The sequence below is a fragment of the Typopeltis vanoorti genome, chromosome 8 (genome assembly GCF_054136105.1).
Source record: "Typopeltis vanoorti isolate ZY-2024b chromosome 8, IOZ_Tvanoo_1.0, whole genome shotgun sequence".
Taxonomy (NCBI): domain Eukaryota; kingdom Metazoa; phylum Arthropoda; class Arachnida; order Uropygi; family Thelyphonidae; genus Typopeltis; species Typopeltis vanoorti.
In genome coordinates this window covers 70812664-70827136 of record NC_143556.1, presented here as the reverse complement: position 1 = coordinate 70827136, position 14473 = coordinate 70812664, and the positions used below count along the sequence as shown (strand labels likewise).

General features: G+C 34.7%; 1 protein-coding gene across 3 annotated transcripts in view; it reads left to right on the top strand.

Annotated features, from left to right (window-relative positions):
- LOC150104087 (mitochondrial adenyl nucleotide antiporter SCaMC-like) overlaps positions 1-14473 on the top strand; it is a 73604-nt gene that overhangs the window by 16498 nt on the left and 42633 nt on the right. For all 3 annotated transcript variants that reach the window (XM_090396750.1, XM_090396749.1, XM_090396748.1), the window contains exon 3: positions 4136-4223. In XM_090396750.1, coding sequence (XP_090252876.1) covers positions 4136-4223 — 88 coding nt within the window. The remainder of the gene's footprint in view (positions 1-4135; positions 4224-14473) is intronic.

Below are 14473 nucleotides of genomic sequence, written 5' to 3'. Positions count from 1 at the left end.
TATAGGTGCACTAATCGAATTTTAGAGGCGCACTAATGGAATTTGGGTATCGACAAAAATGGACTAATCGGGGACACATTGATCAAAGCATTACTGTACATACTTTTTTTTTTTTTTTTTTTTTTTCTGGATAATAATCAAGGATTTTGTTTGCAAATTCCAGAAAGATTTTTTCCCACTCTGGGGGTTTTGATCATCTAGAGAATATGAACATTATATATTAGCAAACCAAAATAATCTTCCATATCTGGTTTTTCCATGCTTTTTTTGAGCATAGGTGCAATTTCTACATATTTTGGCTTAGGTGCTTAAAATTCATATTGATTACAATAGAATGAAACAGCACTGAGAATCAAATAATGCTTTAATGCATCCCATATATTTTGTCTGTGATATCTTCAATGGTACAGCATCAGCATAACACACACAAGCAATAGAAAATAAAAATAAACTGAATGTCTAGAGTTCTGTTGGGATGCTTTAGAATTGCAATTTCCCTTTATCACTTATTTTTTTTTCTTTCCCTTTCCTGATGTTACATATCTTTATCACACATCTTTTTGCAATTATGCAGGTTTCTTCTCTTCAAACAGTATACAGGCAACTCGTTTATACATGATTTTGTTATCCACTTTTTTTCACATGTGTGGTTTATTATTGCAGTACATAAAGACTATCACTGCTTTCACTAGAAGGTGTAGAAGCTTCTGTGCATGCACCTTGTTTCCAATCCCTGTCTATTGTTCAGTGGCTCAGTGTCCATTTTGTGACCCTGTTGCCTTTTGGTTGGTATTTCATTTTATCTGTAAATAACTTTTGCACCCTTTGAGCAAGAATTCTGGCAAGAGACAAAAGAAACTAAGAGTGAAAAGAAGAATGTGAATAAATACCAAGTAAAGAAAAGGCCTATTAAATCCTTTGAAGTTGGAAGTTCTGAATCAGTTTGATAGATGTGAATGTAGCCTTGACATTAAAGGGCCATGAAACAAAGTAGTAATGGCTTGATACAATGCACAAGTTGTTGAAAGTTTATTTTTCACTTGGTTAGACTATAATAAATTTAGTTTAATCCTTTATCCAAGTGTAGGCAAACAAAGTTTTCCCCTGAAAGTATCTTCAGGACTGGGTTAAGGTGGTACAACACCAGGGCAACTCGTTGCAAAGGTGGAGCAAGCTACCAACACTCCTATCTCAGTATCTCCTATAATGCAAAACACATCTCCTTGCGGATATGTCTAATGTTATGCATTAAGGGAAGGGCCACTACCCAGACTAGTTTAGACCTTTATTGAGGTCTCTTCAGTCGGAGCCAGGCCCGAGTGGAGGGACATCAGGCAGAAGCATTAGCAGGTCTTCTCTACCTATAGGAATTGCCAATTAGTGTGCCACCCTTTTTTAATAATTTACTCTGGATTTAGAGAAAGATGTTGAAAGTTTATTTTTCACTTGGTTAGACTATAATAAATTTAGTTTAATCCTTTATCCAAGTGTGGGCAAACAAAGTTTGCGCCTGAAAGTATCTTCAGGACTGGGTTAAGGTGGTACAACACCAGGGCAACTCGTTGCAAAGGTGGAGACCTGCTAATGCTTCTGCCTGATATCTCCACTTGGGCCTGGCTCCCACCGAAGAGACCTCAATAAAAGTCGAAACTAGTCTCGGTAGTGGCCTTTCCCTTAATGCATAACATTAGACATATCCGCAAGGAGATGTGTTTTGCATTATAGGAGATCCTGAGATAGGAGTGTTGGTAGCTTGCTCCACCTTTGCAACGAGTTGCCCTGGTGTTGTACCACCTTAACCCAGTCCTGAAGATACTTTCAGGTGCAAACTTTGTTTGCCCACACTTGGATAAAGGATTAAACTAAATTTATTATAGTCCAACCAAGTGAAAAATAAACTTTCAACATCTTTCTCTAAATCCAGAGTAAATTATTAAAAAAGGGTGGCACACCAATTGGCAATTCCTATAGGTAGAGAAGACCTGCTAATGCTTCTGCCTGATATCTCCACTTGGGCCTGGCTCCCACTGAAGAGACCTCAATAAAGGTCGAAACTAGTCTGGGTAGTGGCCCTTCCCCTAATGCATAACATTAGACATATCCGCAAGGAGATGTGTTTTGCATTATAGGAGATCCTGAGATAGGAGTGTTGGTAGCTTGCTCCACCTTTGCAACGAGTTGCCCTGGTGTTGTACCACCTTAACCCAGTCCTGAAGATACTTTCAGGCGCAAACTTTGTTTGCCCACACTTGGATAAAGGATTAAACTATATTTATTACAATGCACAAGAGCATGCGATTGTCCACAGTTAGTAACTTAATCTCAATGTCATGCAGTTGAGAAAATAGAAAGGATGCTGACTATATGGATTAAGCATCAGGTCCAGTGAACATGTCTCTGTCAGGGGTAGTCATAACAGAGAAGGCAAAAAATTTATGATGTAATGAAAGATTAAAGGCAACGACAAACATTAAAGGCATTTCACAATCTCAACATGACTAGAGAAGCTGCAGCTGCTGATCACGCTACCACAGAATAATTTTGTGAATTTCTCTTCAAAGCAAAAATAGGAAGTTACACCCACGCACGCACGCACACACAGAGGTTACAATCAGAAGTTGAAAGCTACAATTCTGTTTCCATTGAGAAGTTCTTGATAAAGTAGCCTTCGGTCTCCTGCAAGTCTTCATGTTCAACATGACAGATAAAGAATATGTGATTATGATGCATTAATTATGAAAATAAAGAACTACTTTAATAGTTACTTGTTTTATAAGTACTGAATATTTTATTTACTACTCTTTTGCCTTAATATGTATGAAAATGGTGTATTTTTGATTAAATTAATCTTGAAAGATGGGAATCTTGCTTGCATAGATAATGCAACCTCTATTATCTATGTTATAAGCCTCTCATTTTATGTGTTGCAGCGATTTTCGAATGCAACTCCCTACATGATAAGTTACCCATACAAATAAATGTTTTTTAAATAGTTTTAACTCCCCCCCCCTGCAGCCAGTTTCTACACGTGAGCTTGAAAAATATGTCTTGACACTTAGCCCTCTGTTTGTAAGGATATTGATATGATATGCTTTTGTCTTATGGCCCAGGCAATAATACATTCCACCTCAAAATCAAGATTCAAGACTCCAGTTTGTCATAGGAAAAGAAAATAACTATGCACTAGCCTTTCTTGATGCTTTGATATATGGCAAACTTTTTTTTTCTTTTTACATAATGTAGATAACCAGTGATTTTAAAATTTATATGTGGATCCCACCCACAAAAAAGGATATTATGGCCTATAATACATTTGTATTAGTTCTATTAGTGGGCCAATGTAAGACCATGGAAGTTTTACTAACATAAAAATTAAATCTGAAACTTGCAGATCATCTTTGGTGTAACTGATGATTCAAAAGAATAACAATGGATTTCATAAGTCAGATGAGAGCTGCATTGTAGAGATGGTATATTACATCATTATGCAGTTAAAGAGACAGTTTACAGTTAAGGATAACTTTCTAAAATTTTTAGCAAAGAAATTAAAGTCCATGTGATCCTTCTTGACTCTGTTTATCAAGACTTGTGAGATTTCATATAACTGATGTAAGAGTAATGTATTTGAAGTTCAGACTCTGCTAGAACTTCAAATACATCGCCAGTATGAGAAATTGCAGTCACAAGATAGTTGGTAAACTCCTGAGAGGAAGTCAGTTTATTGTATACAATTATCTTATTATTGTATAAGATAATGAGTTCAGTTTCACTGGAAAGAAGGTAGGTACTGGGTTGTATTTTTATAGGATTTGTGATATTGGTTCCAGTAATATACGGAATAGAAACTCTTTGGAGTTCCTAGGGAAAGGCTCGTGTACACACACAAAAACACAACTATTAGTTGCATAGTGAAATCAAACATACTACATGTTAATTAAGGATCTTTAAAAAAATTTAGAAAATATCCATGATAAGGAGACTAACAGTCTCATTTATTTAGTGGATCCTTTCTTTTCTAATTTATTATAGAATATATAAAACACAAATTTAGTCCTATATATAGAAATTTGCACTAGATCTTTCTTTGCATATAATTTTTTTTTAAATTTCATTTTTTATCATACAATACTTGCAGGTACCATTGACTTGAATGAAATCATGACTGCATTTCAAAAATTGGGATTCTTGCTAAATCGTAGTGAAGCTTTTAACTTATTACAAAGGTAAGTACGGATTACCAGAATTAAAAGAATATATATTACATATACAAGACAATAATAATAGTCCACATATAGCAATTTAATTGATGCTAACAGAATTTTGATATCAGAGAGCTTTAATGGATGGATTTTGACTCCCATCCATGAAAGGTTGAAAACCTACAATTCTCCAGTAATGGGTAGGTTGAAGTTTTTTTATTTTTAAATTAATTTTTGTATATATTTTCTAAATGTTTATTATTTATAAATCATGTTTGGTCTCATGCTTTAGAGACCAAACATGGAACTTTTTTTCAAATCACTTCACGCTTCCAGTAAGTGGACCAGTGCTCTCACACTGTGTGAAGAAATACATCTCCCATCTATAGACTAATAACAAACATCCATTCTTATGGCAGGATTACAGCCTACTGGTTGGAGAGTGGGTATGTTAACCACTTGACCTACCAGCTGACCTAACTGGTTTGATGAATACCTTAAAATTTTTAAACCCTCCATGGCATCGTCAGTATCAACAATGCCTCTTGATTGGAAAAAAACGGGTTCAAATCCCATCTTGAATTTCACATCCAAGATGGGATTTGAACCTTTATCAGGGCTTTTCAAGTGAGTTAGCAGGTCTCATGCAGAAGTGGATTTTCATCCTTTAAACAGGCAAAGTGGCCAGAAGATGTGCACTTTATAGAAATGCAGATAGGATTAACTTCCCTATCATAAGCAGCATCCAGGTTACTTAGCTATGACAGGTCATTGAGCTTAATATGAAAATAGGAAACATAAGATTGGAAATATGTCTTATAGTGCTATAAGACAATGTTCAATGACTTTACTTCCTTTAACTTTCATTAAATTAGCATTCCTTGTGTATTCCAAGAAATTTTTTTTTTCTAACACGATTCTCACAATAACATTTTGTTGAATTCTCTGAAGGAAAAAGTTCTTAAGGACTGTTCTTTTGATATAACTTTAGATTGTCAGGCTGATGTCATCTTTATTCAATATTGAATGACTTTCTTTCAGTTTTAATATCCCATTATAAAGGAAAATGTCAGTTTTGAAAAGTATAAACTGAAATGTGAACCATAGACTCAGCTACAGGCTGGGATAAAATGAAAATTTGAAAACAAAAATCAGCCATTAGACTAAAATAGCAACATTTGAAGAAAACATTTGAGCAGGGGAATTGTGTAAATTGCAAAGATGAACTCTGCAGCATACTACAAGCAAGTTAAAGTAGTATAAAAATAAATCAGAATTAGTGTGTATTTTTAGTAAATCAGCATTTGCCTTAAAGATTTTAATGGAAAAATGTAGAATAGATGTTATGTGTGAAAAGTATAGCTGCAGAAGTAATGGGAAAATCTTAAAGAATAACAAACATGATCCGATCATGAAAAGCACTTGTCTGTTCAGTGACAAGTGAGAATTTTTGGTTGACAAGTTTTAAAAAAATTTTCCAGTATAATAATTAACTTTATTTACATAATGCCAGCCAATTCTGTGGTATGTTTTACGTCATAATAGTTTTGCATATTTTTACTTCCTTAATTGTACCTAAGAAAAGTTTATTTTGTCTATTTTTCACATATTTTATCATAATGAAATATGGATGTATCTTATTATTAGACTTTGAGCTTATTGCTAATAACTAATTGCCAAAGCAACTGGTTAACTTTTGCCCAACACTGTTTTCTCACTCTGAATTGTCCTGAATGCTTATGCACCAGCACTGACTCCTAGCCTATGTTGCCTATATATATATATTCTCTTACTCTACTGGTATCTGTTCCACAGCCTGGAAATTGACCTATGTTCAACCCATTCCCAAGAAGGGTGACAAATTGCTACCATCAAACTACTGCCCTATCTCACTCATCTCAGTCCTATCTAAAGTAATGGAGAGAACCATCAATTCCCAACTACACTACCTCGAAGGCACCCAACTAATCACCAGTATGGATTCTGTTAATGCCAATCAATAGATCTACTAATCTGTGTGGTTAGCCTAGTGGCTTTGCACTTCATAACCTGGGGAAGGAGTGTCCTAGGCTCGATTCCCATCAACGACGCGAGGAACTTAAGGACCTTCCTTAGCCATTGCCAAGTTAGCCGGTCTTGGGTGTGGACAACAAGGTTTTTTCCGTCAGTTTCTGAACAACAGAATCCATACTGGTGATTAGTTGGGTGCCTTCGAGGTAGTGTAGTTGGGAATTGATGGTTCTCTTCATTACTTTAGATAGGACTGAGATGAGTGAGATAGGACAGTAGTTTGATGGTAGCAATTTGTCAATCTGGGGTTTTTCATCTCACAAGCAGGCAAACTGGCCTCGTGAACACACACTGATTACAGTCATGAATACTGACCCAGCCATAGTCCTGATTTGTCAGCTATGCCAGTCCCTAGCCCAGATAGAATTTGGGAAGACTAAGATGGTGCATCTTGTAAAAGGGACTCATGGCCACTGTATCATCATATGAAAAAAGAAAAAAGATCTACTCACATATATCGCCCATCACTGAACAAATGCCATGTAGAAGTTTGAATCTCATGTAGTTGCTCTTGATATCTCCAAAGCTTTTGACTGGATCTGGCACAAGGGCTTACTAAACAAATTCCCATCATTTGGACTCTCAGGATTTCTTCAGTTGGATTGCCATCTTTCTATCTGGAGACACATGTGATGGTGGATGGTTACTTATCCTTTCACAGTTTAATTAATACAAGGGTTAAATTCTCTTAACAGCCCTCATCCTTCTATATATCAGTGACCTACTTCAGTTAACTTCCATCTGATAATACAGTTTTTCAAATAACAGCACATTGCCCTCTTCCCTTTCATTTGATAAATGTTACTTTAAAATCACCTCAACCTACAGAATATTAACCACCACTACCCTCAATTCTAATCTCCAAGCCATCTTCCAATGGTGTTCAGATAACCTTGTCAATTTTAATGTTAGCAAAACCCAATTTATTTTTCAAAAAAAAAAAAAAAATCACCCAGTAGTACCTTTTTAACAATCAGATATCCAGACAATTTCCAGAATCACCTCGACATCAAACCTCCTGTCATAAATGTATCACAACTGTTGCCTCCTCAGCTTCTAAAAAGGTTCACAAACATTTATAGGTGGGATTTGCATAAAAATATAAAATATTTGTTCTGGTTTCAGGTATTTTTCAAAATAGATAAGCACTTATTAGATTCATATAAGTTATTCCAGGACTGAACTTTTGCTGGCTGGATTTTATTGAAATATCTTTTATAAGAATTCATCAAGCCTTTGCCAACTTTATTTTTCAGCCAGACTCTTTGTAGGTACAAAAAAATACAAATGGTGTTAATTGTATATTTTAATATTTCCTAAAACTTCAGACTCTTTTGTCTGAAGTTTTAGGAAATTGGAGACTTAGATTGTATATAGTATGCTCACATGATAGCTTTCGTTTCAGTTCAGATCACTTCATTCATTAAATGACTTGAACCAAAAACCGGCTGGATAGAATTTTATGAAATTTTGTTTAGAACTTATTAAAATGTAATTTTTTTAATATAAATAACTAGGTTTGTCATAATAAATACATTAAGAAAATAATTTTATTTTAATATCTGATAACTTTACAAGATACTAGTTTACCAAACAGTAGTTCTCATGAAAACAATGCAAATATTCACAATAAAAAAATTCCACTTCAGTTGTATGGGCTCAGTGGAGCATTATACAGAGCAATGCATAGTCTTATATTTAAATTGTCAGTCAGCAGTTAGAATTAAAGAAATACAGGAAGATGGTTTGTTTAATCAGAGATAAGACAAGGATGTATGTTATTTCCACTCTTATTCATAGTCTATATGGATCACATTATATAAGAAAGTGGCATTAAGCCTGATATTGGAATTGGAGATGTTCAACTTAGCTCTTTGCTTTATGCAAATGATGTACTTATAAATAAATTTAGTGCAAGTCTCCAGGATTCTCTAAATTGAATAATAACTTGAACAAATTTGTAATGAAAATCAAAAAAAAAAAACTATGAAATTAGCAGAAACATTGAACACATCAACTGCATTCTGAATGGAGAGTCTATAGAACAAGTAAAATATTTCAGCTATTTAGGCACAGTTTTTAGTGAAGATGGCAGGTTAAATCTGGAATAGACAACAGAAAAATCAAAGCTGATATGGTGGGTAGCCAGCTGAATAAATTTATATGGAATAAGAGAAATTAGCTAAAACACCTACCTATCACTATACAAGATGGTGTTCAAACCAGTTTTTAAGTTATGATATATCTATGAGTTATGTTACAAATAAAGTTTATCAAAGAGTGGAGACATAGATATGAGGATTTTGAGAAAAATTAAGAGAGTGTACAGATTGCATCAATAGCAGAATCATGTTAAAAATGAAGATATTAGAAAGGAACTTGACATTGTTAGCATTCGAGAATATGTAAGCAGAGCTAATTTAATGTGGTATGGCTATTCTATTTCTCAACCATTCTATTTCTTAAATAGAATGGTTGAGGAAAGGTTAGTAGGATGGGTGTTTGATGCCAAGGTCTAGGTGATTGATTCAGTCAGAAATGACTCCGAAATACAATGTTGGAGTGTTCACAAATAATAGACTAATTTGGAGGAAAACTGTGGATAAGAGATTAATAATAATGTAAATCAATCATGTAGTGCTGTCATAATAACCTCTCCTTGGGAATACTTATCAGGAAACTGATGGTGAAAAAAATCCCACCTCTGAACAGTGAGAAAAACAATTTTGAATGGTGATCTTGTTACTTACTCGCCAACTATTGGCCTTGTCACATGTAAGCACTTATGAGGGCCCACTTAGTCAATGTAGATATGTTTTGCAGTAGGGTTCCTCGAAATAGTCTTCTTTCAGACTGATCAATGAAACCCCTCTCCCCATTTGCTATAGTTCCAGGGTTTGAAATGTGGTGAAGTTTGGTTCATTGGGTAATTGGACCAGTTTATTGGGACAAGTTTGGAAGAACAAACACAAAATGAGAATATAAAAGAATTTGCTTCATTTATTTGAGATTATGCCATTTTAATTGGGCCAGCCAGTAACCTTTATCACATGGAATGTTAGAAAAATTGCATAATCTTGATTCAAAAATTTAGTGCTGATAACATCTTCGATATTCATGAAAGAGAGAGAGTTTTTTCATGCCACATTGGATGGCTCCCTGTGTTATAAACACTAACAGTTTAGATTACTGAAAGCAATAGATCATGTAGCAGTGTTATGCTGTTCAGATAGTCTGTAACTAACTATAAAATAACATGTATGCCACAGTAGATAACTTTTTTAATATATAAATATTTCATCTTACGTATCATAAGACATCGTCAGTACAATTATCAAACAATAGGAATTAAATTCAAACAAACATTAGTGCGCATGCTTAAATTGAAATCCCTCTATGTATACAGTCACATTTATGGATTAAACCTAATTGGGATGTTAAAAAAAAAAAAAAAAAAAAAAAAATTATACCTTTTGAGAATAAGTTTCTCAGGCATTTGGAATAGTGAGACAGTCATTCCAATTAAGATTAGGTCTCTGATGTAAGGCTTTGGCACTTTATAGAAACATTCATGTTTATATATTGTGCAAGGCCAGATTGTGAGGTTTGATGAGATGGATGTGGTCTTGATGTTCAACGATACATTTATTTATAGATCTTCCTATTTGTCCATAGTGAGATATGTTACAAGAATGTGGTACTTTGTATATGCCAGGTAGCATCATTGGTGTAAGTTTGTCCTTTGGGGAAGTAACAAGTTGTGAATTTAGTTGATAGGTTTATAGCTAGTAACGAGTTTGTATTTTTTCATAATTTTTGCTAAACGTTCAGAGATGCCTTTAATATATGGCATAGGAGTCATGTGGGCTTCTTCTTGTCTGGGTTGAGTCTCAGGAGAATGGTTCATTATTTTTTGGATTATATTCATTTAGTAGATCTGTTTCTTTGATAATTTCCAATTTTTGTTTTAGAGATTCTTCAGAGGAACAAATGTTGTATGCTCTGAATAATAGAGATTTTAAGACTCCATATTTTTGTGATGGATGATGAGCTCATGTGTTATGGATATAAAGACCTGAAAACGTTGGTTTCCGGTAGACCAAAGTGGAAATGGAACCATCTTGTTTATGTTTTGATGTGTACATCAAGAAAGGAAGTACCTTTTGATTCTTTTTGTAGTGTGAACTTGACTAGGATATAGGTTGTTGATATTTTTTTAGAAATGAGTAGAGTTCTTGTTCTGTGTGACTCCAGACAGCAAAGACATCATCAACATATTTTAACCAGATTGTTGGTTTAGGGTCAAGAGCAAAATTTCTATCTTCTAAGTGTTCAAGATAAAAAGTTGACTAAGTTAGGTGTTAAGGGTGAGCCCATCGTTGTTCCTTCCTCTTGTTTATATATTTTCTCTTTCCATGTGAAGTAACCAGTAGCGATTGTAAATTTGAATAATTCATATATTCAAATATTTTTGGTTTAATAATTCTATTTTCTCTTTGTGAGGGATATTAGTCGAGAGAGAGAGAGAGAGAGAGAGAGAGACAATGTCGAAGCTTGCTAACATGTCTGCACCTGCCAATTTAATGTCCTTTATTCTTGTAAAAAATTTTATGGAAGAAGCTGAGTGGCCAATGAAGGGACAGAGAAGGTTAGACAAAAATCTCGATATTTTATGTGTGGGACTGCATATAGATTTGTGCGCTAATGTTTTTTTTTTTAAAATTTAGTTCCTACTGTTGTTTGATAATTGTACTGACGATGCCTTATGATATGTAGGATGAAATATTTACATATTAAACAGTTATCTACTGTGGCATATGTGTTATTTTATAGTTATGAATACTCCACAGGTTTTGCTATATGAGAAAGTTTAGAACTAGTAAACTATTGGAAAAAAGGTTCAGGCTTGGATACTTTAAAGGGATTAGAATGAAAAGCTTACCAGTTTAGTACCATGAAAAGAAAAATCTGTGGATAACATCTGAATTTTTTAAGCATTGGCTTATGAGCTGGGTTATGGAATTACAATGGAAAGCAATTGAACTTTTTGCTAGTTCTTAACAGTTGCTAAGAATGTCAGTTCAATCTTTCACAAGCAGTACAGTAAAAGACTCCATATGTTTGTGATGAATAGTGAGCCAATGTATTACAGATGATTGCTGATAATTGGCAAGAAATAAGCAACAGGACTATTCAAAACTGTTTTGTGCTCTCTCTAGTTTTAAGCATTCAGTTATAGATATGCCAAACATGGCCAGTACTGAAAATGATGTCCCATTAGACATGAAAACTATCAGAAACTGTTAAGTGATTGCATCCATTGATGGTTATTATCATCAAATTCTTGATATGTACTCTCAAGGAGGGTACAGAATATGTGTAATACTACATACAGCTAATTTAGTGTTTTGACTAATTTCTCTCTAATTCCATATAAATTTATTCAGTTGATTTCCTACCATACCAGCTATATTGATTCTGTTGTCTGTTTCGCTACCACTGGAATTAAATGGTTGTTTAATTTACCATTTTCACTAAAAAATTGTGCCTAAGTAGCTGAAATGTTTCACTTGTTCTATAGATTCTTTATTCAAAGTGCAGTTGATATTTTCAATGCTTCTGCCTAGTCTTCTGTGTGATCCTAGTACGTAGTACAATACCGGGCAACTTTGGTATTAGGTCTAGCTACTCACTGATGAAGCCTCAAAAAAGGCTGAAACCGGTGTGGGTAGTGACTTCCCTCCATAATGTAATAACAGCATACATTTCCTAGAAAATGTGTTTTTACATTATGGAAAATACCTAAGAATAGCGATCTGAACTTCCCCCACCTTTGCAACGAGTTGCCCGGTATTGTACTACGTACTAGGATCACTTGCATTGGCTAACACTAGTGTCGCCGATACTTTATAGTTTACTATATTCGGCAAGAAACTCTCTGATTCCAATCTTTGAGTTTCTTATTTGGTTTTAAAACCATGTGGGATTTAATATCCCCTTAATTTAAGTTATATTCCCATGATTTCTCAACTATTTTGTCCTAAAGCGAAAATCTAATCCTGACAGCCCCTATTTAGCCTGAATGCCAAAACTTTTAACACCTGTCCCTGGCCAGCTGTTAAAAGTTGTTGTAACAGTAACTGTGTCCAAGAAGATGATATTGCAATTGCAATTCGAGCAGTGATTAACTTGACTTTGCCAATATTATAGGCGTTAGTGAGCTTGCTTGATAGAAGATAAGTTACAGGAACATAGTAAGATTTTATTTTCAGGTAGAAGAGAGAGTAAATAAGACTGTTATTGAAATAAGTGGTAGCAAATGAGGATGAACATGAATCTAAACACATAGATAAATAGTGGACTATGATGACTGATCATGGTGTAGATAAATCGAAGAGAAAGCAGGTTATCACAAGTGTGCCACATGGCTCTACTATACAGAGCCATTTGGCACACCTGATCATTTGATGCTGCTAAACTTGGGGGGATAGGTTCATAAATGATTGAGATGTTCTGCAGGATGATTTGAATAGACAGAGAGAATGGATAAATGGTGAATGGTTTAATGAGCAAAGTGTAAGGTTATGTGCACTGGAAAGAAGGGATTGTAAACCATGTTATACTAATGGAATTGCACTGAAGAAAATTGATGAGGCTACGGATTTGAGATGATGAACTGGCTTAATATAATGCCACTTTGACACCATATAACTGTAGCGTTTTGAATAGCTTTTCTCTTTGCACCTTGTCATACCTTTGCAGGTCTACAAAACTTAAATACAGACCAAGCTTCCCTTCCATAATCCTTCTCAAGTATACTTGTAAAAATCTTACCAGGAAAATTTTTTACAACACTCAGTAGGGAAATACCTCTGCAATTCTCACGTTGTCTTGTTTCCCTTTTTATATATGGTACTATGAGAGCTCTACTCCAGTCATCTGGAATACATCCCTCTGTCCAGGCCTTGTAGTGCAGCCACTGTCAGAGTTTTATGCCTCCATACTAGAGCACTTCTGGTCAATCATCTACTCCTGCTGCCTTTCCACATTCAGGCTTTTGAAGGCTTTTTCTACTTAATATGGATATGTATTTTTGATTGCATGCCTGTTGAGTGCTTTTTTACTACTGTACTATCACTGATTGTTTTGTTTAGCAATTTTTTGAAATAATTACTCCATACTTCAAGGATATCTTTTTCTCCTGTTTTCATGTCACCTTTATCATCTCTAATTCCTTTTACAGCACTCTTTTCTCCATTTCTGAGCTTCTTCAACAACCTCCAGAATATCTTGCCACCTTCTTGATATTTATTTTCTATGTTCTTGCCAAAGTAGTCCTCTCATGACTTTTGTTTAGCTTTCTTACATTTATCTCTGTATTCTCTAAGAGCACAAGCTGACTTATTTGCCAGGAACTTTTGATATGCTTTCTTCTTTTCCTTCACTGCCTGTTTAACTTCCTGTGTCCACCATGGAGTTCTAATTTTTCTATCCTTGCAGACAACTTCACCACATGCCTCTCTGGCTAAATCAATCAGGGCTTTCTTCAAGGCTTGCCACTGAATCTCCAAGATTTGATTCCTGTTCTCAAACTCTTTCATTTTTTCTTGAATAATGTTTGTGTATTTTAGTCTACAGTACACATCTGAGAGCTGCTCAACTTTTATTCGCTTTAAAACTTTCTTACATGTTGTTATTTTCAATATGAAATTCAGTTTTATCCTGCTCAAGACTAAATGGAAACTAGAAGTGATCATAAATCCTCTGTACAGTCTAGTGTCTCTTGCACCCAGTGAGAAAACATCACTATCAACAATAACATAGTCAACGAGACTTTTCTTATTCGTTGCCTGTTCTCTCCATGTGAATTTGTGCACGGTTTTATGTTGGAACATTGTGTTAGTAATAACCAGTCCATGTCCTGAGCAGAAATCCACCAGGTATTTGCCATTATTATTGGCTTTGCTCCTTTCTCCAAATTTTCCAAAATATTTTTTTATGTCTGGCAATCATTTCCTATTCTGCTATTTAGATCTCCCACAAGGACAAACTTTTCCTTTTTCATTGTGTCAGTTACTTTCTATAAAGCCTCGAATTCCTCCACTTCTACTTTCGTAGAACCTTCTATGTACAAATAAGTGTAATTGTCCAGTCACCATTATGATATTTGGCCACATCACTCTACTTGATATTGCTTGCCATTC